Source organism: Hydra viridissima, unplaced genomic scaffold (genome assembly GCF_058129835.1).
Source record: "Hydra viridissima isolate aposymbiotic clone 2 unplaced genomic scaffold, HvirCarnegie_v1 scaffold_19, whole genome shotgun sequence".
Taxonomy (NCBI): Eukaryota; Metazoa; Cnidaria; class Hydrozoa; order Anthoathecata; family Hydridae; genus Hydra; species Hydra viridissima.
The window spans coordinates 1,953,903-1,977,500 of record NW_028324318.1 but is presented as its reverse complement, the minus strand read 5'-3'; the positions used below and the strand labels follow the sequence as shown (position 1 = coordinate 1,977,500).

At 25.2% G+C, this 23,598-nt stretch overlaps 1 protein-coding gene across 1 annotated transcript; it reads right to left on the bottom strand.

Moving 5' to 3' along the window:
* Window positions 1-1,432: 1,432 nt before the first annotated feature.
* LOC149876672 (uncharacterized) lies at window positions 1,433-11,362 on the bottom strand. The gene is made up of 20 exons (XM_090075156.1): window positions 10,285-11,362; window positions 10,142-10,180; window positions 9,837-9,881; window positions 9,632-9,685; window positions 9,254-9,350; window positions 9,005-9,170; window positions 8,720-8,912; window positions 7,958-8,107; window positions 7,743-7,784; window positions 7,445-7,507; window positions 7,221-7,286; window positions 7,092-7,136; window positions 6,816-6,887; window positions 6,575-6,631; window positions 5,390-6,470; window positions 3,590-4,132; window positions 3,302-3,439; window positions 2,773-2,832; window positions 2,113-2,199; window positions 1,433-1,779 (listed from the first exon to the last, which is right to left on the bottom strand). The coding sequence occupies exons 1-20, from the start codon at window positions 10,771-10,773 to the stop codon at window positions 1,640-1,642; spliced, it is 3,627 nt and encodes a 1,208-aa protein (XP_089931282.1). The 5' UTR covers window positions 10,774-11,362; the 3' UTR covers window positions 1,433-1,639.
* Window positions 11,363-23,598: the final 12,236 nt, after the last annotated feature.

Here is a 23,598-nt window from a genome sequence, read left to right as displayed (position 1 = left end):
AGTGAAGAAAATTTTCGTTTGGAAAATGTATATATATATAAAATAACAACAACTTATCCTGAAGTCCGCGTGGCATAGTGGATGGTTCTAATACTGATCAAAGAGTGTTCAAGGTTCGAACTAAACCTGCGTTATACAAAAATGTTTCTTTTGGGTTATTTAAGTTTTAAATTCTTTTAACCGCGCTCATCAAACTTTTGTACGTGTTTATATTGTAAAAAGACAAGCATATATGAAACAATCCGGTGTTTTGTTGTGTATGTTTGTCAACTATGCATAGCAGTTAAACTTTTTAATCTCCGTGAATCTAGTAATCTCCCCAAAAACGTTTATACTATTTCTAATCTTAAAACTCATATTATTTCTTCCGAGAGGCAGCTACTCCTCGGTCTTAACTAGTATATGCATATACAAAGTAAATAGAATTTCTGATATTATGAAATGATAATGTTTAAGATAATCATAGGATAATGACGATAAGAGATAAAAGAGAAAGAAAACAGTTTACTGCAAAAATTAAAAAATGTTTAAACACAATTCGTAATGTTTTATATAATGAGCAAAAAGCTGATGATGCAGTCAGTTATAGTTTTCTTTTAAATGTTGTTCAAATTCTTGCGTGTTTGAAAAAATGTATAACTTATCAACCACATGCAAAATTTTACTTTTAAATAGATAAAGTTCGCTGCTAATCACAAATTTAAATTTGATTAAGAAATATTTGCACTCAAAGCACGATTTCCTAATTGAAAAATTATTTTACGGATAGATGTGTAAAGTTAAAAAAGTTGCACTGAGTTTTATAACTGAAATCAATTAATGAATTAGTATGATATTACATTTGAATTTTACTTTGTGTAACAAGTCATGGAAGATTGCCAAATAATCGAATAAGAGCCACTATCAAAAGATTAATAAAAAAAGTTTAAAGCGACCATATAAAAAAGCAATAGAATGTCAGCTTTCTTTTTGAATCTTGATAAAAAAATTTCTTTTACCAATTGAAAAAAATTTTTAAAAAATTAAAATTAAAACCAATTTGCAAAACACTATCCTTACATTGCTTGCATAAGCCTACATAAATTTGAAACCGTTTGACTTAGAAATTTAAAATTAGAAGAACAAGTTTTTATTTGAGGAAAAAGGTACGTGGCACGAAAAAAGTAACTTGAATATGAAAATTAAGTTTTTTATTAGCCCGACTTATAATATCTAACGAATTTTAAAATCCGCCAACAGATTTGTAGGCTTTTTGTACCAACTTTTATGCTTCAAAAACATCTTTCCCTATTACCAGAAAACGACCTCTCCATTCATAGGTTTAGAAAATTTCGGTTGCCGTGAAATAAAAACAAAGTACTTTAAGAATTTTTATAATATATTCAACAGCATTACAAGCAAAGAAACTAGCACGATGCGATAATCTCTGACGCGCTTTTGTTTGTTAGCAGTTCAAGTTAATACACGTTTTCCAATTCTGGTTATTTGTAGCTGTAGCATTGTTAATTAAAGCATCCGTTAGACAAAGGCGAAGTGTTAATGCAAATCTAGTTGACTAAACTCAAATATAAGCAAGTAATTCACTTTTAGGATCCCTAATATAATCAAAAATCGCAAGAAAGAAAAAATATAACTATGATTATAAAATGTTAATGTCTTTTAAACGTTCTTTCTTTTTATTTAAACTTTTCATTCGTTCATTTGTAAGTTTGGTTCGAGCTGTTTTATATGGAATTTCCTTCAAAAACTCTTCCAAAAACTCAAGCAATTCTTGTTTACCTAAAAAAAAAAATAAGTTAGAGATCTTCACTGCTAGCACAGTCAATTGAAAAAACAGTTAGTGTTCTAAAGCTTATTTTTATCATGATGTAGTTTGAAATATTGCCTTATACAATATCTCTTAGTTGTTTGTTTTATATTTTTTATTAGTTAAGCAGAAATTAAGATTATAATTATTTATAAGTATATATCTATATTTATATAGAACTATGGTTTTAAAATATTTATTTGTTATTTTTTATGCTCATGATTATATTTCAGATTTTGTAAAGCATAATCAAAAGCATAGTTCTTAGCGTAAAAGATTTCATAGTTTTTAAAAATGGAGATTACTTGGCATTTTGTTGTCATCAATGCAACTTTGAAATTTATCCAGCAGTATTTTTTCATCTCTTTGCATCCAAACATGATACTCTCTTTCTAAAAAATAAAATGAAAAAAATGATAATATTGGTTAGAGCATATTTGTGCAAAATAAAAAAGAAACATTTTTCAAAAAAAAAATACACATATATATGTAAATATACTCTACACCAATATCATGTTTACATTATACTAGTGTAGAGTATATATATAACTATTAGGAGAAGTTTAGTCATGTTAAATCTGGTTTATTTGTTATGTCTTTTTTAAAATGTTTAATATATTTTAATTTTTTCATTTATTCTGTATGTTTTGTTTTTTTTATTTTAGCAAATAAAAATGTGATGAATAACATTGGAGCACCATGTGTCTTGAGGTATTTCTCTTTTATTTCAGTCATTTGTTTTTTTTTTGTTTTGTTTTGTTTGTTTAATCTTTAAAAAGCTTTAAAATGTTTTTTTTTTTTTCTAAGCCAATAATTGTTGGCTGCCAAATTTTATAGAAACATTTATTATAAATATGATTCTCTAGTTTACAGATAGTTTTATTTATATCTCAGAAGCATTCAAACAGTTAACCATTTCAAAAAAACTAATTAAAAATTATATTTGTTACTAAATAATTAGTTACCTGCCAAATCTTTTTGTGGCTCTTCCACTTTTTGTCTCTTTTTGTTTCTTTTCACAATTTCTAAGAGAACAAATGATACAAGTTACAAAAAACCATACTTTTTAATAATACTAAATTCTGACAGTCAAATTAAGAACAGTGTTTAAAATTTTGAATGTAGATCATTCAGTTACACTGAGGTAATTTTTGACCTTTTACATGATTTCAAGAGGTAGTTAAAATTTAAATAAGAATGTGAAACTTTTGAAACAAAGTACTTTTATTTATTAAAAGCTGAATTAAATGAAAAATTTTTAGCAAAAATATAAGATAAAATTTATGGGATATTATGGAAACTTAAATTTAGAAATGTAAATTTAGAAACATTAGAGCAGTTCTGAAATGTTTAAATTTCTGCATAAGTTTGGACTTTTTGTGCAAATTTATGCAAAAAGACTTTTTCTTATATTATTAAGAAAACATAAAATACTAAAGCTATTTATATTTTATTTAAAATTTACCACCAATTTCAACAAAAACTGTAAACTACCTTTTTGACTTTCAGCTGATGAATCTGCATAAGCTTTATCTATGTCATTTTTAGGTTCGACATCAGCTTTGTTCGACACAAGATTAATAGTTTGAGTGAACCTTGAGCTCTCATTAAGTGTCTTGGAACAACTTCTATCTTTTTAAGAAAATAAAATCAAAAAGATATAAGTTTTAAAAATTTTTTTTTTTTTCTAGTTTTTTCTAAGAGCTAAGCTTAAGTGCTCTTTTTCCTACATCAAACATCTGTATGATAAATTCTCAAATTATAATAAAAAGTTAAACCTACTTGAATCAAAATTAAGAAGATGTCTTCCAACTTTAGTTATCTCCATCAAGGCAAGTGGTACTTGGTAGGTGTTCTCATTTATTTCTTTTGAATGGCCCATATGCTTAAAAAATACTGGTCTATCCTTTTCAGGTAAATCAAGGGCAGAAAATAATGTACTCACTCTATGTCGATTTGTAGTGGCTTTCAAGTTTTCTGGTTTTTTTAGATTTAATTTTTGAATGACACTATGAACAGCATTCCAACCAGATGTATGTCCTTCAGAATTTCTTGTACATGCAAATAAAAACTTATTTCCTTCTGGTATATTTACCTCTCTTCTTATATCGCTATTAGCTATAATTTTTAATGCTGGAAGGGTATCTGGAGGAATAAGAACAGGAACTAGATGATTGTTTCCTTTTCCAGACATAAAAGTTATTTTTAAAGTTTCAACTAGCTTTTGATCAATCTCATCTAGACCAAGCAAGCGTTGTTTGTCTATCCATGTGTTTTCAATAGCTTGCTGGTATTCATCAAGATGAAGCCTGGCTGGTTCACCACCTTATATGTAAAATGCAAATATAAAATTTAAAGTTTGTTTTATATAACTAGTTTTATATTAAAAAAAAAACAGCTTCAAAATTTTAATTTTTTCTACTTGGATTATCCTTTTATTTGTTTTTCTAATATATATAACATTTTGTATATATAAAAACTCAATATAATATTAAGACATGAATAAGGACAATAATGATAATAATAGAAGTAATAATGATGATAATAATAATAATGTTAATAATAATAGTAATAATAATAATAATAATAATAATAATAATAATAATAATAATGATAATAATAATAATAATAATAATAATGATAATGATAATAATAATAATAATAATAATAATAATAATAATAATAATAATAATAATAATAATAATAATAATAATGATAATAATAATAATGATAATAATAATAAATAGTAATATTAAAAATAATATTAAATAAAATATATAAAGTTATAATGATATTAAATAACATACATTAAAAGAAAAATAATAATAATAATTATTATTACTATTACTTTTATTATTATTACTATAAAAGTCTTAAAAAAAAAAAGATATTTATTGACACTTAGCTTTTATATTTTTGCCATATATTTATAATAATGATCTACTATTTAATATGTTTAATCTACTAGATTTGTTTAGTTTACCAATAAAATTAATTATTTGTATTATTTAAATATGTTAATATTCTATTCGAAGAACAATTTTATTTTAATCAAAGAAAAATCTCAAATACTGTTTTATGAGGATTCTTGTTTTATTTTTTATTTATTTATTTTTTTTTTAGCAGAAACTATTGATTTATTAATCATGTGTTATAATTCTTGACCTTGTTATATCAGTTAAAAAGTAGGCATAGATTTTAAAAAAAGATCTTGTATACAAATAACATAAAAAAATTAAGTAAACAGATTTTAAAGCCACAAAGGTTGTGAGAACAGCAAGCTTTCATGTCAATTTACAAATATTAGTTGAAAACCTTTATGTTTTACAAAATATCTTTTACAGTAAAAAACCACAACATTATGTTGCTAAATTAACACTATTTAAAATTACATTAACGTCAGTTACAAGCTCTAATTTTTTTTTTTTTTAAGCTTAGATAAAATTGTATTTGTAATTATAACAAACTAAGATTATGCAAGTTATATGGAAGTAGTTCATCCTGAAATGATATGATGTTAATAGCTGATATTTTTTTAGAATTTGTTAAATAGTATAAAAAACAATAGTTGTAATTCCATACCTCTTCTAGCATTTAGCAATGTAAGTCTTGCACATGCGCAATCCCGAAGCTCAACAAAACATTCAGAGTCAAACCATTGGTAGGAGTCTTTTGCTAAATCTGCCATTTTTGTAATTACAAAATTGCGAAAAGCAATGACATCTTCTTCAACTGGAAGTTCAGATGGTTTACGGGATTTTACGTTTTTGTTTTTATTTAGTTGGTAAGTGGCATCTCCAAAGATAAAGTCCTCCCACATTTCTAAAACACTAACAAACTTGTCAGTTTCACTAGCATCACTGTCATTTGCTTCTGATAAATATAATGCTTTTAGAACTTTTGCAGCACGTTTTATTAAATAAAATAAATTTTGTTTTAAACCAGCTTTGATCCCTGAATCTGCCTTTTTGGTAAAAATATCTATTGCTTCTCTTAAGGCAAAGAAGTTAGAGCGCAAAAACATACTACTAGAATCTTTACTTTGTGTTGGTAAGTTTTTGCAGTGTAAAAATAGGTTGTAAAGATGTGCTAATTGTCTCATGGCATTTCTGACAGAGCTTCTTGCTTCCATAACTTTATCAAGTTTTCTCTTTTCTTTATCATAAAAGACTGAACCAATTTTAAGAATTGTTATGTCTTTTAGGCAAATCTGACCAATTTTATCTGTTCGAAAATGTGATAAAATGTTTTTTTTAAATTCATCACTTAATCTTGCTTCTTCAGGTAATCTTAGAAGCCCCACTGGAACAGGAAGAACTTTTTGACATGAGTGTTTTTGACACGACTTCACATGATTGTGCCAGAATCGTTTTGAAACAAACACAAGGCATTGACTGCAATAACTAATTTCCATATATTTTTGAGCCTCTCCTTCTCTTTCATATTTTGGTTCCGCTTTTCCAGCTTCAGCTACATTGACTTCCAAAATCCCTTTTCTTTTAAACATTCCAAAAGCTTCATCTCTTTCTTTTTTCGATTTAATTGATAATGCAACTTCAACTTCTGGATGACTTTTGTGCATAAGCTTTATGTGTCTTGTTAAATATGATGTATAATTTTTACAAAAAATGCAAAATCGATGTGGCTTCTTTTTTCTTACATTCTAAAATTTAGAATTTTAATTTTCAATTTCTGAAAATTTTGGGATTTAAGTTTATTCAGATTGATTTATGAATTGTGTAAAAAAAATGTATTTTTAAAAGGTACCTTAACTTTTTTAGGCATTTCTTCATCAGGCAATGTTGGTTGGCTGTTTTGACCTACCTAGAATATTTAACAATAGTATGAAGTAAGAGATGTTTTCTTTTTTTAATAGTTTTTCTTAATTTTATTTCATATAATGCTAAGAAAGATTTAATATGTTTAGTATAAAATCAGTGTTTTTCTTAGTTTTTAAAATGTGAAGTACTTAAAATATTTCTTATAAAAAAGTCAACTTAGTTTTTACCTGAGATTTGTCTGTCATGTCATCTATCATAAAAATGCTTGAAGCTGTTTTGGCATTTTTGATATCGGATATCTGCAAACAAATGTGATTAATATATTTGCTACATTAATCAAAAATAAATCAAAAAGCAATAAACTTAACTTGATTTTGATCACTTTAAGCATGGAAAAGTTATTCATAATCAAATAACATTTAAAATATTAAATTAAGTAACACTGAAAACATTTTGTGTATTTAAAATTGTTTTCAGCTTAATAAATAAAATAATAAATTTACCTCTAAAACTAAGTTGTAGTTAAGAGCTTCAAAATCAATGTCATCCTAAAAAATCATTAGCATTTTGTTTAAATCAAATCATATCATAAATGCAAAGTGGTAGTAAATTAAAGTTAAAACTTCACATACCTCACTGGAATCTGATCTTGATGTGCTTTCATTTTCTAGAGTATCAATTCTTTCTTCATCACAGGACTGTAAATTAAATTTTTAAAAATCTATATCATTTGTTGCACATAAAATATTTCCATTAAAGTTTGAAATGCTGAATATTTTTCCTCTCAAATGATCAATTAATTTTAATCAATCTTCAAATATTAAAAAGCATGAATTTGTTTACAAAAGCAGTATACCTGTGGAGTTTGGGGTAAAGACTCTTTTTCACTTTGATGTTCTTGAGTGATTGATGAAAAAATCTATTGTAAATAAAATAAAAAGATGTTTCTTTTTTTTTTTTTTTGATAATTGATAAAGTCACTAGCCAAAACCAATGTTAAAAAAAGAGTAATAACAATTGAAAAAGAAATAGAATTAACAGAATCAAAGTAGAAATCTAGTCAAATATCTTTCGAATTTTCATTATGAGTTTGAGTTTGCTTATAAATATGAGGTTTTAAAAAATATTACTCCCTATATTTAAAATATCCTTACTTTATTAAGAATATTTTTAGGGTTAGAGTACATTAGATGAACCTTTAAGATTAAATACAAGAAGTAATATAATTAAAATAATGAATCTGTTATAAGTATGTTGCAAAACATGCGAAGAAAGTTTTTTTTTTTTTGCCAAAAAAATTTTGCTTTTAAATAATAATATCATGTATGTTTGTTATATATTCATTTAGTCTTTTTTTAGAAATATTAACTTGAATATTGTCTTTTTCATCACAATCTGTAGCTGCCAATTTTGTGACGTTATTAAACTGTACATCACTTCTGACTTCTTTGTCTTTTTCTAACTGTGCACTTTTCTCAACTGGTTCTATGCCATTTTTCGGTCTTTGTAATTTTTCAATCTAAATGTTTGTTTGTTTTTTTTCAATAAAAAGAAAATGATCAATTTTCTCATATAAAATAAACACTTTTTCATTATACTTTTTTAGTAACAGGAGTGAATATAACATGAATATAAAAAAAATTTCAAAAATATCTTGTTTTTTAAAATTGACTTTGAGATATCAAGAAAATAATGCTTCAAAATCAAAAAGTAAATTTAGAACTAAAAAAATCAGTAAATTGTTCTCAAAAATAAATCTTTCTCACTTAAGTTATTATTCATCCTTGTGAAGAAAAAAAAAAGTGTATTTTATGATAGCCCTAAAAAAAGAACAGCTCTAACAATGTGAAAATAATTTTAGAGTTAGGGTGCAGCAAACTTTATTTATTATAAAACAATTCATTTGGGTATTATTAAATCGTTGTGCACACAGTTATTATCTTATAAAGTGTGGATAAAATTTTTAAAGGGTTTTTTTACCTTTGATATTCTTTTTTGTTCTGTCTTCATTTGAAATTCCTGAGTTAAAAAAAGGTTTTTTAGTAACGTTTTAAGTAAATCACCAGGGAATGCAAATAATTGGCAAAATATAAAAATAAGTACGTAAAACTTGAGAAGAAAATATAAAAACCTCAGCATGCCACTTTAGATAATCAACTCCATAAAAGTAGAGAATTTCATCACCAACACAAATGTCTTTCAAAGCAAATAAACATAAATGAGGAACATCACAATGCAAAATCTTTTGCATGTGTGCATTTGCAAAGTATTTTGAGTCATTAACATAGCGTCCTAAGTATTCATTGTATGGAGTTGCGTCAATGCTAAATAAAAATTTTTGTTTTAAAAGAATATCAATATAAATAAAGAAAACATAAAATTTAGATAAATTTTAGAATAAAAATTAGTTTAGAACCAGTATTCAATATTTTTGTGTAAAAAGTCATAAACATAACTGCCAGCATTTGTTTCTTCGTATAACTTTTCTTTATTTTCCAGTGTGCTTTTTGCAACGAAATCCCCCCTATATTCTACTATGAAATCTCCTTTTTTTATGCTTTTGCATGCAAACACTCCAAAACCTATACAAGTAAAACCATATTTGATATCTGTTATGTAATATTTCATTCTGATATTATTTTTTTTACAATAGAAGTTTTCTAACCTTTTGTTTGGTTAATAAATTCTCTTTTTAAATAACTTGGATCTTCCTTTAATGATATATAGTGCTTTGCTGCCTCAATTGGAGAAAGTCGTTTTCTCTAAAATTATAATTTTTAATCACTGAGTTTCTCCTAAAAAATTGGCTTGCTATTTACAATATAAAAACATAGGACAGTCAAAATGTTGCTTTTTTTTCCCTCTGGATTTGTATGAATAAAATTCTACAGCAAAAGTAAATTTTAATATAAAGTTTATTATAATTATTATAATATATATTTTAATTATTATAAATATCATAATGATAATTACTAAAGTCTAAGTTATATAAATGCTCTTTGTTGTTATCATTGTTGAGTTAGTAACCTAATGGGTTTGTTACCTGACTTTTATTTACTATCTTCTCTTCATGATATGGCTGAATGCTACTTGATACCTATAATTGTATTTTTGAAATAGTTAGGAAGAAAGTTGTGTGCTATTGAAGGGTTATTTTCAGAACTACTTCTTTAAAAGTGAATTACTCAAAAGTCTGTAGAAGTTGTAAGTTTTCTTGTTTGCATGTTCTATTTAAAAAAAAAACAAACCTGCAATGTTGATGTATTTATGTCACATGCTTGAATTGGTGCACCCTAATTCAATATAAGTATTTATAATGAACTGCGTTAAATAACATTTGGAATATTGTACTACAGTTACTCTCACATTGCATGAAATAAATTTTCAGAAGTTTTATTTTTAGCCTAGTATAAAGGTGGGCGTGGAAGTGTATTTTTAATGAATAGGTATGTGAGGATGCATATTAAAAAAACAACTTTTGAAATAAATAAATTACAAGTTTGCAATAATAATGTTTGTTAATGCTATAGCTAAAACATGAAAGGTGACCTACCATGACAGATGTTATTATACTTGACACTGTTTCTCTCCACTAAAAAAAATGTTTTTAATGAGCTTGTTATATATATCTTTAGTATATTTTTATATCTAAATTTCAAAGTCAAAGTGAAATTAAAGCTTTTCTTTTCTTATTACCTCAGATATGGTTGGTCTAGCCGTTGGATTGTCTTGCCGTGTAGTCTCGATCAGGTTAGTAACTTTAACCACATTAATTGTATTTTCCGTATATAAACCGGTAATGTGGCTTATGTTTGGTCGTTTTCCAGATTTGATTGCATCAAGCAAAAGTATATCTTTAAACAATGGTATAACACCATGCCATGCTGTGGAAAAACTGCTAAAAAGCTCGAATGCAGTTATTGCAAGAGCGTACATATCGGATTTTTTGTTTGGAGATTCCACCTCACAATTACACAGTTCAGGACTTGTGTAGGCAAGGGTCATTCCTTGATTGTTGGGCTTCGTCATATTACATGTAACTGTTGCTTTTATATCAACAAAGTCATCAAAGTCGCTGACTTTTAAAGTTACATTGTACTGATGCCCTGTCACTAAAATGTTTGAAAGCTTGATATCTCTATGAACTATATTGTGTTCGTGCAAATATTCAATTCCTTCTGACATTTGTAAAAGAAAATCTAATCTTTGTTGAAATAAAAAAATTTTATCTTCACTTAGGAGATAAATCAGCTGAGACAGATTATTGACTTCTATTTGTTCGATGTTAGTGGCGCATAATTCAAAAAACAAAGCGGTTGGCCTTACAGAATAACCTAGAAAGTTTACAACATTTTTATGTTACTGTTTTTTTAATTTTGTTGCAATTAGCATTGTTTTTCTTTGAGAAAATTGGGTTTTAATCAACTTCACGGCCGTTTGTTTGTTTCCTAAGTTATACTTGAAGACTGAAGCTGATGTTCCTTCACCTATTTTGGAAACCAAGTTTATAGGCATATCAAATACTTCATAGTTTTTTATGGAGTCCGTTTCAGCAACATCTTTTACAAGCTGTAATATAAATCAGTAATGATAACGTTTAGAGTTTAATTATGCTAAATTTATAAATCAGTGACATAACAACTTATGATGAGATAATAGTGAATGCTGCACTGAATTTTTGAAAATATTAGTGATCCAAAACCTTTATTATCTTAGATTTTCTTGTCAGGTTATACCAGATTTATAATTACTCAGTTGATTATTAATCAGTTAAGTAATGATAAAAATTTGATAAGTAAGTAATGAAATTTAATAATATCTGATTCTCCAAGAAAATTTATCTATATAATAATACTATATTAAAAAGTAAATATGCTTACCTTAGAACTCATTTTCAATAGTCCTCAGAATTTCGGAAAACAGTTAAAAATATTTCTAAATATAAAGTTTTAAGTTAATGTTGCCTTTGATGTGGCATGTATGATTTTAATGTAGAAAAAACATTAATTTCTCTACTTCTTAATGTAAAACCATGTTAAGTAGATGTTTAGTTGTTTATTATACTTTATTTTAATTTTGTTCACTGTACTAACAAACCAAGAGAACGTGTTTATGACAGTAATGATAAATAAAAATTTTTGTTAGTTTTATTTATTTGTGTAAGTAATCCAGTCAACTACGTTAAATTACAGGTGAATAAAAGATTTTACATCTCTTTAAAAATTTTTCCAAAGTTTGAAACTTATAAGAAATTCAATTTATATGCCATGAAATTCGGTTTCCGAATTTGCACATTACAGTAGCTAATGTAGAAATTAGGCAAATTTTATAATGAGATGCATAAACATTTTTTAAAAAATCAACAAGCGTTTATTTTTTAACGCTCAAGCTTCAATGTTCAACTGAAATCCACGTCTATTTTTTATTATAAACACTTTTGTTTTAGAAAACATTTCCAATTATTTGAAAGATGATAGTAAATATAGAATAAACATAACTTAAAAATGGTTTTAATTTATAACTAGGTAATCTCAACTTGGGTTACCTTAATTACTGTTCTAAGATTCTTGATATTAAGTTACAGTAATTTTGAAATACTCCTTATTATTTTGTTTTATCTCCCGTTTTAAATGTTGGGAGAAAATGAGTTGTTAATTTTAGTTAGCAATAATAACTTTTAAAAAACGCTTTATTTTATACATTTTTTTCTAAATAATTTGCTTAAACAAATTATTTAAAGCATAAGTTTTTTGTTTTTTTTAAATTACAGCTAAAACTTTAAACAATTTTTACTTTAAGAAAAAATCAAAAACTTTCTCCCAACGTTTAAACTTGGAGATAGAACAAAATAATTCTAACCTCGCGAATTGTTTAACACAAAACTTTAAAAAATAAGAAATACCTTTCTATCACTTACTCTTCACAGTCTTCTTCGGTCACATATGCCTTATGATATCTCCTAAAGGCTATTTAAACGTTTTCAAGGAGTCAATTTCGCGTTTTTAAAATGAGAATTAAAGTAAATCGGAAACATTTTGAAAAGAATGAAGTCAAATTCCAGTGATGGATAGAAACCAACTTCTAAGTTTACCGACTTATTAAGCAGATGAATTATTAAACTAACGACTTTTAAACTTCATAACAACTTTTTAAGAGTAAAAGGTTACTCGAAAGGTATTAGAATCTTTGTTTGCTTTTCTTTTATTAACCCGTTCTTAATTTATTTACTTCTACTTAATTGTTCTTAAATCCAATTTCCACTTTCACTCTTAATTAGGTTAAAAATTTGGTTTCACTTCCTCAAATTGTTATGCAAAATATCATGAGTTAAATATAAGTTTTCTGGTTCGGAAACTAAGTGTTACTAACAACTGCCTCATTTTTGATATCGCAAATATTATTCCTTTGTGAGCTTTTTTAAAAGTGTTGTTAATCTTCAATTGTATCTTTGAGAAGTCATTTGATATCTCAATTTAAAATTCTTTCTTGAACTTTACTAGTTAGTTAACTGTTACAAGAATCAACAGTTTAGAGAATCTTGAAGCAAGTAATAAAAGATGATAATTTACCCACAGCATTTTTACTACTCAAAAATATATAATACTGTATTCATTTCTTATAGATGACTTTAAGTCTGCGAAGTTCTTTACCTTTTAGTAAAATTGCGGAGCAGCCATAAATTAACTCTTCTTGTCATTCATAATTATGAGGCAGACTCTTATTTCAGTTTCTGAAATAAAAGCGTTTTATATTTTTTAATTACGAACAGCCTCCCTTTTAATTGCCGTATTTCGTGTTTTGATAATGTAAAAAATATCTCTGATAGATTTCGATGTTTGTTTTTGCACATATAATCTACTGTTTATTACTTCACTTTGAAAATATATTTTATTCCCCTTGAATTGAAATTGATTAGGAAAGTTTCATATTATTTTTTGCAAAAAAGTCAATTGAAGTCTTTCCCAGCTGTCTTTAGTTCGATGCCTTCTAACTAACTAGTCAATTAGATAGCTGTTCCTACTTCAAAAACATACCTTTTTAAAAACCTTAATAGTTGCATCTTTTTTAGTTCGTTGTAAATTATCTAGTCACAATTATGTAAGTACAAATAGAAAAACGCACACAATATTTCAATTGTTTAACAGTTGGTTTATACATAATCGTAACACTTTGCAACTTGTAATCTAATCATTGGTTACAGGAGTATAACAATTTCTCTCGCTGCGCATGTTTACGAGTGAACGCCGACTACTAAAACTCATAAGTTACTGTCAAAAAACTATTCTTCTTAAAAACCTTATATATTTGTCGAATTGATTGGTCTTCGTTAATTCTACCGAAAATCGAAATAGGTTTTTTCCATAATTTGTAACAAGTTATTAGGTTTCATCAATAGTAACTCGTTCTTTCGAGAAATGTTTCTTATTAATCACAAGAATTACAGATGACGAATTTTTTGGCGTTTCTCTCCTTGTAAAAAAACTGCTGCTCAAGTTGAACTCGGCACTGATATTGGGTCACACTTTGAAACTATATTTTTAAACAAATGCAAATAAAAATCAAATACCACGAGAAGTTTGGAAACCCATGGAAAATACTGAAGGTTGTAATTCACTGTTTTAAGTTTGGCAAATTAGCAAATTCGAGTTCACGTTGAGCACACGAACACTGAGAAAAAACTTTTTTTGTAAAGGTTTTTAGTTCATTACAAAAGCTGTAAAAAGTTTCATTTTAGTAATTAAATTTATCTTTAATTTAATTTTTTAATATGAACTAGAAATATAAAAGTTCTTGGAATCTTTTCCATTTTACATTTTTAGTTTTAAAAAAAGATTGAAGGTATTGATATTCTATAGAAGGTATTGATATTCTACTGTAGGAGCGCGACACGAAAAGGCATAGTTGCTTATACAGAAGCAAATAAAATCCTGGAATTGATAGTAAGCTTTTTCTATACATAAATAAAAACTTCCGTAAGAGGAAATTAGCTTCCCGTAAAAATAAAAATTTAATAAATCTGGAAATCTCTATGTGCGAAAGCCGCTGTAATCAATTCTGATGGAATATTGATAAAAATTTAGCATAGTTAAATGTATAAAAGCGTTAACTTAAACTATTACGGCTACAAACAAAACAAAACTTAAGTTTTTTGTTGTGAAAAGTAAAACTTAAATATAAAAAACTCATTTATCATAAAAATGTGACCTATGGAAATTACTGAAGGTTACATTCACTGTTTTAAGTTTGGCAAATTAGCAAATTCAAATTCACGTTGAGTGCACGAGCACTGAGAACAAACTATTCTTGTAAAGATTTTTAGTTCATTATAAAAGCTGTAAAAAGTTTCATTTTAGTAATTAAATTTATCTGTAATTTAATTTTTTAATATGAATTAGGAATATAAAAGTTCTTGGAATGTTTGCCATTTTATATTTTTAGTTTTAAAAAAGTTAACTCGACTTAGATGTTTTTTTATGACAGTGCTAAAAAAGTTGACGCAAGCGCCTTATAAGTATTGTTGTGGCTATTTTTGTTTAAGTTGTTCCTATTGTTAGTATTACTGTTTCTAAAATTTATTAATATTAATTTGTTATTATTATTTTTATTACTTTTATTGTTTTTATTATTATTAGTATTATTATTATTATTGGTATTATTATTATTATTATTATTATTATTATTATTATTACTAATATTATTATTTATTATTATTATTGTTATTATTATTATTATTATTATTATTGTTATTATTATTATTATTTTTATTATTATTATTATTACTACTATTATTATTATTATTGGTATTATTATTATTATTATTATTATTATTATTACTATTATTATTATTTATTATTATTATTGTTATTATTATTATTATTATTATTATTATTATTATTATTGTTATTATTATTATTATTTTTATTATTATTATTATTACTACTATTATTATTATTATTATTGGTATTATTATTATAATTATTATTATTATTATTATTATTATTATTATTATTATTATTATTATTATTATTATTATTATTATTATTATTATTATTATTATTAATATTATTATTATTATTATTACATTTATTATCAGCGTTATAACATAGCATAATACTCATAACAAAACAACATTAATTTGTTAATGACGTTTTAGTGATTTAATTTACCTAAGAGTTTTGTTAAGTTTATTGTAAACTCTGGAAAACTTAAATTTTTTAGCTATAAGAAATATGGAAGCATTAAATTAAATTTTTTTCCTTCTTTTTTTGAAGCTTAGCATGGTTTTGAGTCCATTTTAGGGAGTATATTACAGATACCGTTATTTTTTTCTCCCAATGTCTTTTCGAAAGATAATAGAATATATTGAAGTTAGCATTCATAAGTAACAATTTCCAGGTAGCTGTTTCCCAATTCTTTTTCCTTGAACTTGACATTGTAACAATGGATTTTAATTAAACTTCTCTATTACGGAGATGTTTAATAACTACGTGATTTTCCATATATTCATAATTATTATTTTTCGTGTGAACTCTATATTTCGCGTGAACTCTATTTTCGTGTGAACTCTATCTTCCGCCATTCAGCTTATCATTTACACTCTAATTTTTTGATTGTTTTAAAACACGGGGGCAGGTTGGGAGAAAATGAAAGCATTACTTAAATAATAATACTCATAGAAGTTGAAGCGCGACAAGAAAAGGCATAGTTGCTTATACAGAAGCAAATAAAATCCTGGAATTGGTAGTTAGCTTTTTCTATACATAAGTAAAAACTTCTGTAAGAGGAAATTAGCTTCCCGTAAAAATAAAAATTTCATAAATCTGGAAATCTCTATGTGCGAAAGCCGCTGTAATCAATTCTGATGGAATATTGATAAAAATTTAGCATAGCTAAATGTACAAAAGTATTCATTTAAACTATTACGGCTACAAACAAAACAAAACTTAGTTTTTTTTATTGCGAAAAGTAAAATTTAAATATAAAAAACTCATTTATCATAAATATGCGACGTTTCTGGGTTTGTTCATTTGAACACGCGATTTATTGTTTTTTCTTTATTAGAATAGATTTTTTTTTATAATGCAGCTGCTACTACATTGTAATTCAAATCTATTCAAAATGTATTCAACTAAAAAACTGAAATACTATCCCTTATGAAATAGTTTCTGAAAATAAGTTTTCCATGTTTCACTAAATTGTCTAAAACGCTTTCTTTCTCTAGAATGTTTTTTACCGAGGTATAATTCCAATATATATTTAGTAACATTTATGTATTGAATACTAAGTGGAACAGTTGAGCCTTAAGTATTGAAAGTTTCTGAAACAGGTTGACAACATCTTCATGATTAAGTTTAAAATTTTTTTTTCGCATTAAAAAATACTTTTGTGTAATTCTCGTCACTTGTTTTTGAAAATTATAAATTGTCCTTTCTTATTGGAAATTATAGATTTTTTAACTTGACTTATAAGAAAAGTTTTCGTTTGAAATTTGTCGGGATTTTGTTTCGTTATAGACTTTCTACATTTGGAGTCTAAAAACACTTTCTGCACATATTTGTACCAATTTAAATTAAATAATATTTGCAAACGGATATTATTTTTAAAAAAAGACGCCGTTTATAACTTGACATTCTCTATATAGTTCACCGAAATCACACTATTTTTTGTATATAATAATAAATTAACGAAATAGCCTTTTCTTTGTCATCTGTAATTGCATTACTGAAATTCAGTATCATCTGTAATTGCATCATTGTACATCAGTGCCCAGATTACTACTAAAAAAATAAACTATACTCTTCTAAAAAAATACAGATTAATAATGAAAATTGGAACATAAATATCTTATCGGAACAAATTATTACAAAAGTGTTTCAATAAAACTTCAAAAGATAATTTCATTCTTATAAAGTTTTTTTTTTTTTGAAATCTCATTATGATTAAGTTTCCTTCCTTTACAATAACAACGATATTTTTTTTATTAGTTATTTTTTTAAGTAGCTAGCTACTTTAGAGTGGAATCTTATAAAATGTTTCGCAGTTTGAAAATTTTTAGAACACCATTAAAAAATAGAACAGTTAAATAAATCCCATCATCATTATAAATATAATTAATAGTAATAAATTTTCAAAAATTTAAATTGTGAGCATATTTCTAATACCATTATATTAGCTATACCATTATGTTACTTATTGCTATACTGTTTAAATAAAAACCAATGCAAGTTTTATTTTAATCACTATCCATTAATAATCCCATTCTGAACAACTTTTTAAAATGAAATTAAGCACATTGTTTAAATATAACTAGTAAGTCTGAATACATTTCGGATCCACCATTTATCTAATGAAATTAGCCTTAGCTCTGATTCAGTTTTCCACATAAAACCTAGCATATGAAAATGTCTTTGTTTTCGATGAGTTTTTCATGTAGTTTTGTTTCGTTTGTTAATATGCGTGATTCTTTAAATTTACATTGATTTTATCATTTCTTATTTAAAGTCAGCTAAGAAATTATTTCGATTATCGCTGTAGGATATTACAAACTCATTTGGTGTAGCCCTTATCTGCAACTTAAAACACTCAAAATATATATGCAATTTAAGGACGAGTCGCTTTAAAATTTTATTTATATTGTGTGACGTTAATCTCCAATTTCAATTGCTCAAAAGTGTAAATGCCTTTGAAGACAACACCGTTAAAAATTTACGAAATTCGTGTAGAACTTATCTCTATTTTTAAGTACTCGAAAGTATATATGCAGTTTAAGGCGACACGCTGTAAAATATTGTTAGTTCTGTGTAGATCTAATCTCCAATTTTAAACATTTTTTTTTTATTGTATTATATTCGGATTGTATATCTTTATTTCATTAGTAATTATAATATATAGCATTTGGTATATTTATTTACATCTAACTTAATCCATAAAATATGCTTGCTTATATATATAGTATATTTATTATATATTTCTATATTAGATTTTTAATTGAGTTTTCCTTATATTTATTTATCATTTATTATATTTGTATTTATTATACTTTATTTATTACACATTATTTAGGGTGGCCATCTGGGAGTATTGTGAGGTGGGGCTTTTTATAATTTACTTATGGGTATATTTCAGGGAATGGGGATGGGGTTTTGGTATTTCGCATAGGTTAGGAGGTTCGGGTTAAAAATATCTGGGGGTATGGGGAAGCCTCCTGGTTCTATGTAGCATTCTGACTTATTCTTGTTAACACGCGTACTTTTCTTTACGTGCAAACTTTTGTTTTAACTCTAATAATAACAGTCCTTTTTCTTTAATATACCGTAATCGTTATTGAAATCTCTACACTTTAACATTATATAAATACTAATTCTTCTAAACTCCTTTTATAAAATCAATTCTCCGGTCTACTTATATTCCGGAGAACCTAAAACTTTGTACCATCTCTTTTCTTCGTAATTCTTGAAGTTGAATCTTGTATCCCCTCCTTTCGTATCTCTTAACTAACTCCTGACTGACCACTGACTGACTCTCATTTACCGACTAAATCCAACTAATTCTTCTCTGATTCCTACTCCAACTTATTCTTCTGTTTTGTATCTCCCTTTTTATATTGGTTCCAATGCTTCGGGTGTTGGCGTCTTTTCATTTTTTATTCGTTATTGTGTAAAATATTAGTTAATGGCTATAGTTGGTTTTATTTTTATTAACGACATCTTGTTTTACTTAGAATTAGCTTCCTCACAGTATTTAGCCAGGACAGTCTCGTATTTTTACAAAATGTCCCGTGTCCTTTATTTGACCACATTTGTCCCGCATTTTTGAATTATTTAGTACAAACTTCACTTTTGATTTTTTAATGAAAATTTTAACGTTTTTTTTAAAACAATTTGCAAATAATGATGTCGTCGAATATTTCTATTTGAAAAACTAAATTTGTCATTTTATTTTTAAATATTAAATCAAAATCTTGTTTTATAAATTAAACTTCTTTTATCTTACTAAAAAAATGTTTTCATCAAATAAATTAGTCAAGGAACAGTTTTGATGTTGTATCAAAGTATCAAATGTAAAAATCGACTTGATATTAGACAATTGATTCATTGACAACAATTAATTACAAATCTAACTTAAAATGCTTACATTTTCATAATCTAATTAAGGAAAATGTTTCCTTCCTTAATAATGTTATTTCAAAAGAAAAATATTTAAAGTAAAAGTAAATTTATTTTTTAAAACTTGATTTATTTGAAAAAATATCTCACAACTATTATTGAGTTTCTCAGCCATTAAATTAAATTTTAAAATAAACAAAAAAAAATTTTTTGCAACACAATATCGTTGCACTTGAGATTGCATTCTCAATTTTTTTTACTTAAACGCCCTTTTGTCATTCATTAAGAAATAAATTATAACTGAAAATGTTGAGCAACTTTTTAAAAATAACTACAAAATTTAAAACATTTTAAAAAAACAAATCAAAAACTAGTTTTTGCTTCAATATATTTACAATAAAATTTTTTTAGCTAATGTCCCGTATTTTTAGCAAAAATCCCGTATTTTTGCCAATTTTCCCGTTTTTTTGAAAAAAATCGAAGGCCACCCTAACTTTATATATTGTTTATTGTATTTTATTTATACTTTATGTTTTATGTCTTTCGAATAATTACTTGAAAATATATAAGTTGTTCAATTGATTTCGTGTAGACCTAATCTGCAATATTAGATACTCGAAAGTATATATGCAGTTTAAGGCGACACGCTGTAAAATATTTGTTAGTTCCGTGTAGACCTAATCTTCAATTTTAAACTTTTTTTTTTTAAATTGTTTTATGTTCGTAATATACATTTTTATTTAATTTGTGTCTTTAATATACAGCATATAGTATATTTATTTGCTTCTAATTTAATTCACAAAAATATACTTTTTTATATGGTACATTTATTGTATACTTCTATATTATACTATTTTTCTTTGAGTTTTCATCATATTTTTTTATCATTTACTTTATTTATCATTTGTTATATGTATTTATCATACTTTATTTATTACACTTTATTTATTGTTTATTGTATTTTATTTATACTTTTTCTTTTGTTTCTTTCAAATAATTACTTGAAAGTATGTAAGTTGTTCAATTGATTTCGTGTAGACCTAATCTGTATTATTAGATACTCAAAAGTATATATGCAGTTAAGGCGACACGCTGTAAAATGTATAAAACTCGTGTAGACCTTATCTCCATTTTTAAGTACTCGAAAGTATATATGCAGTTTAAGGCGACACGCTGTAAAATATTGTTAGTTCCGTGTAGACCTAATCTCCAATTTTAAACATTTTTTTTTTAATTGTTTTATATTCGTAATATATATATTTATTTGATTTGTATTGACGATATACATCATGTATTCATTATGATTTGCATACATATATCGTATTTTATAAATTTATACTTCTTACCATTTTGCATACTGTGCATTTATTTTTATATAGTATATTCAATATATTTATTCTATATTTATTTTTTATTCCTATTGTAATTTATCTATTATTCATCATGTTTTATTTATGTATTACTTTTCATTCATCAAAAATTTCGACTATCTAATCGAATGTATATTAGTAGCCTATTCTCAAATTTGAAGTATTCGATATTATATGCAGTGTTATATGGAAACTCTATAAATTATCAAAGAAAACCACACGGGTTATATATATATATATATATATATATATATATATATATATATATATATATATATATATATATATATATATATATATATATATATATATATATATATGTATATATATATATATATATATATATATATATATATATATATATATATATATATATATATATATATATATATATATATATAGCAAAGCTGGGTAAAAATGTGGTATTTGATTTCAAAACACCATTAGTGTAGTTTTAATGTACTGGAACCATTTTAAAACGAATGTCTATTAATATTTTTGTTTTATATTGATCAATATTTATATTTGAAATAAAGTTTAATAAAGTTACTAAATAATTCCAAGTGAAAATATGAGTTTATTTAATTGAGAATTTCCAACATGCTAAACTGTCAATAATTATGTTGTTGATTCTTAAAAATAGTTATAATGTTTTTATGATCATAAAAGTTTTATATGATGCATCTAAAAAAAAAAAACACAAGTTAGCACATCAATAAAATAAAGAGGTGGACTGGAGCTTTAAAGAATTTCTTTGAAAATATGTATACTTTATTAAACTTCTACATTGGGGTATGCTTTTAAGATGTCCATTTATAAACACTTTATTAATTCAAATAAATCATAGTATGTATTAATCTATACTTGAATTATAGTCTTGAAAAAAAATGGCGGTTTAGCTTTTTTTTGTTTTTGAGTTGCGCCCGTAAAAAATCGTTCCTATTTCAAAAGAAATCGTTCCTGTTTTAAGAAAATCGTTCCTGTTTTTCACCAAGAAATCGTTCCTATGGCTTTTTTCCGGGAAATCGTTCCGGTTTTCTAGAAATCGTTCCGATTTTTTCTAGAAATCGTTCCTATGCGGAACAGTAGGAACGATTTTTTCGGGGAAATCGTTCCTACGTTTGAGAAATCGTTCCTTCAACATTTATTATTTATTATTATTATTATTATTATTATTATTATTATTATTATTATTATTATTATTATTATTATTATTATTATTATTATTATTATTATTATTATTATTATTATTATTATTATTATTATTATTATTATTATTATTATTATTATTATTATTATTATTATTATTATTATTATTATTATTATTATTATTATTATTATTATTATTATTATTATTATTATTATTATTATTATTATTATTATTATTATTATTATTATTATTATTATTATTATTATTATTATTATTATTATTATTATTATTATTATGTTGATAGTTGGTAGAGCCGTAAATAGGAACGATTTTATTTTGGTACCAAAATTAATATTGATCCCAAAAATTGCGAATTTTACGCAAATAGCTAAGCCGGCTTAGCTATTTATTGACAACAAAGGTAAATAAATGGTGAAGCTTAAAGTGTGATCTTTGATTGCCAAACATCATTAGTGTAGTTTCAATATACTGGATTCTTTTTAAAATGAATTTCTATTAACAATTTCATTTTATATTGATCAATGTTTATTTGGCATAGTGAAAATCTTTTTAATAAAGCTTGTATTTTGATAAAGTTACAAATTAATGACAACAGCTGAAAATATGGGTTTATTTAACAGAGCATGAAATATTTAATAGAACTTTTCAACATAAAAAACTGTCAAAAATGATTTTATTGATTTTAAAAAAGACTTAAACTTTTTTATGGTCATAAAAATTTCACTAGATGCTTCTAAAGGACCAACACTAGTTAGCATATCAATAAAATAAAATATGTTTTAATGAACATTCGGATATATAAACCAATACCTTGGATCAAACCTTTGTATCTTAAACTTGATATATTTGGGAAGCACCAAAAAATTTGTTGCAAATAGTTTTACTTTTTAGTTGAACTCCTAATGTTTAACATGTTATGATGAGCTTATGAAAAATGATTTTATTAAAAATGACGTTAATCTAGGAATTCGATAGAAGGAAATGAAGTAATGTTTTCTGTATGCTATTTTTGAAAATACAACTTTTTAAATAATTAGATTGCTGATTTCAATAATAGTCTGCTGTCATATATTACTAATGTACAATACTCTGCAAATGTTTATTCCATGCATCACCAATGACATTTGTGATGTGATACATTTGGAATGTATCATATGTAGAGACTGTACTACAGCAATAAAAATCTTTGAGATAAATACAGTTACCCTGTAAATGAATGGTTAAAAAGTCAAAGTTTTTGTTGTTGTTGTTGATGATTGGATTAGAAACAAAAGCCACTCTAAGACCTTTTCCGATTAAGACTTTTTATTTTGATCACAGTTATAGTCAAAATGAGCACAGATGAATTAGATGCTTAAGTGAT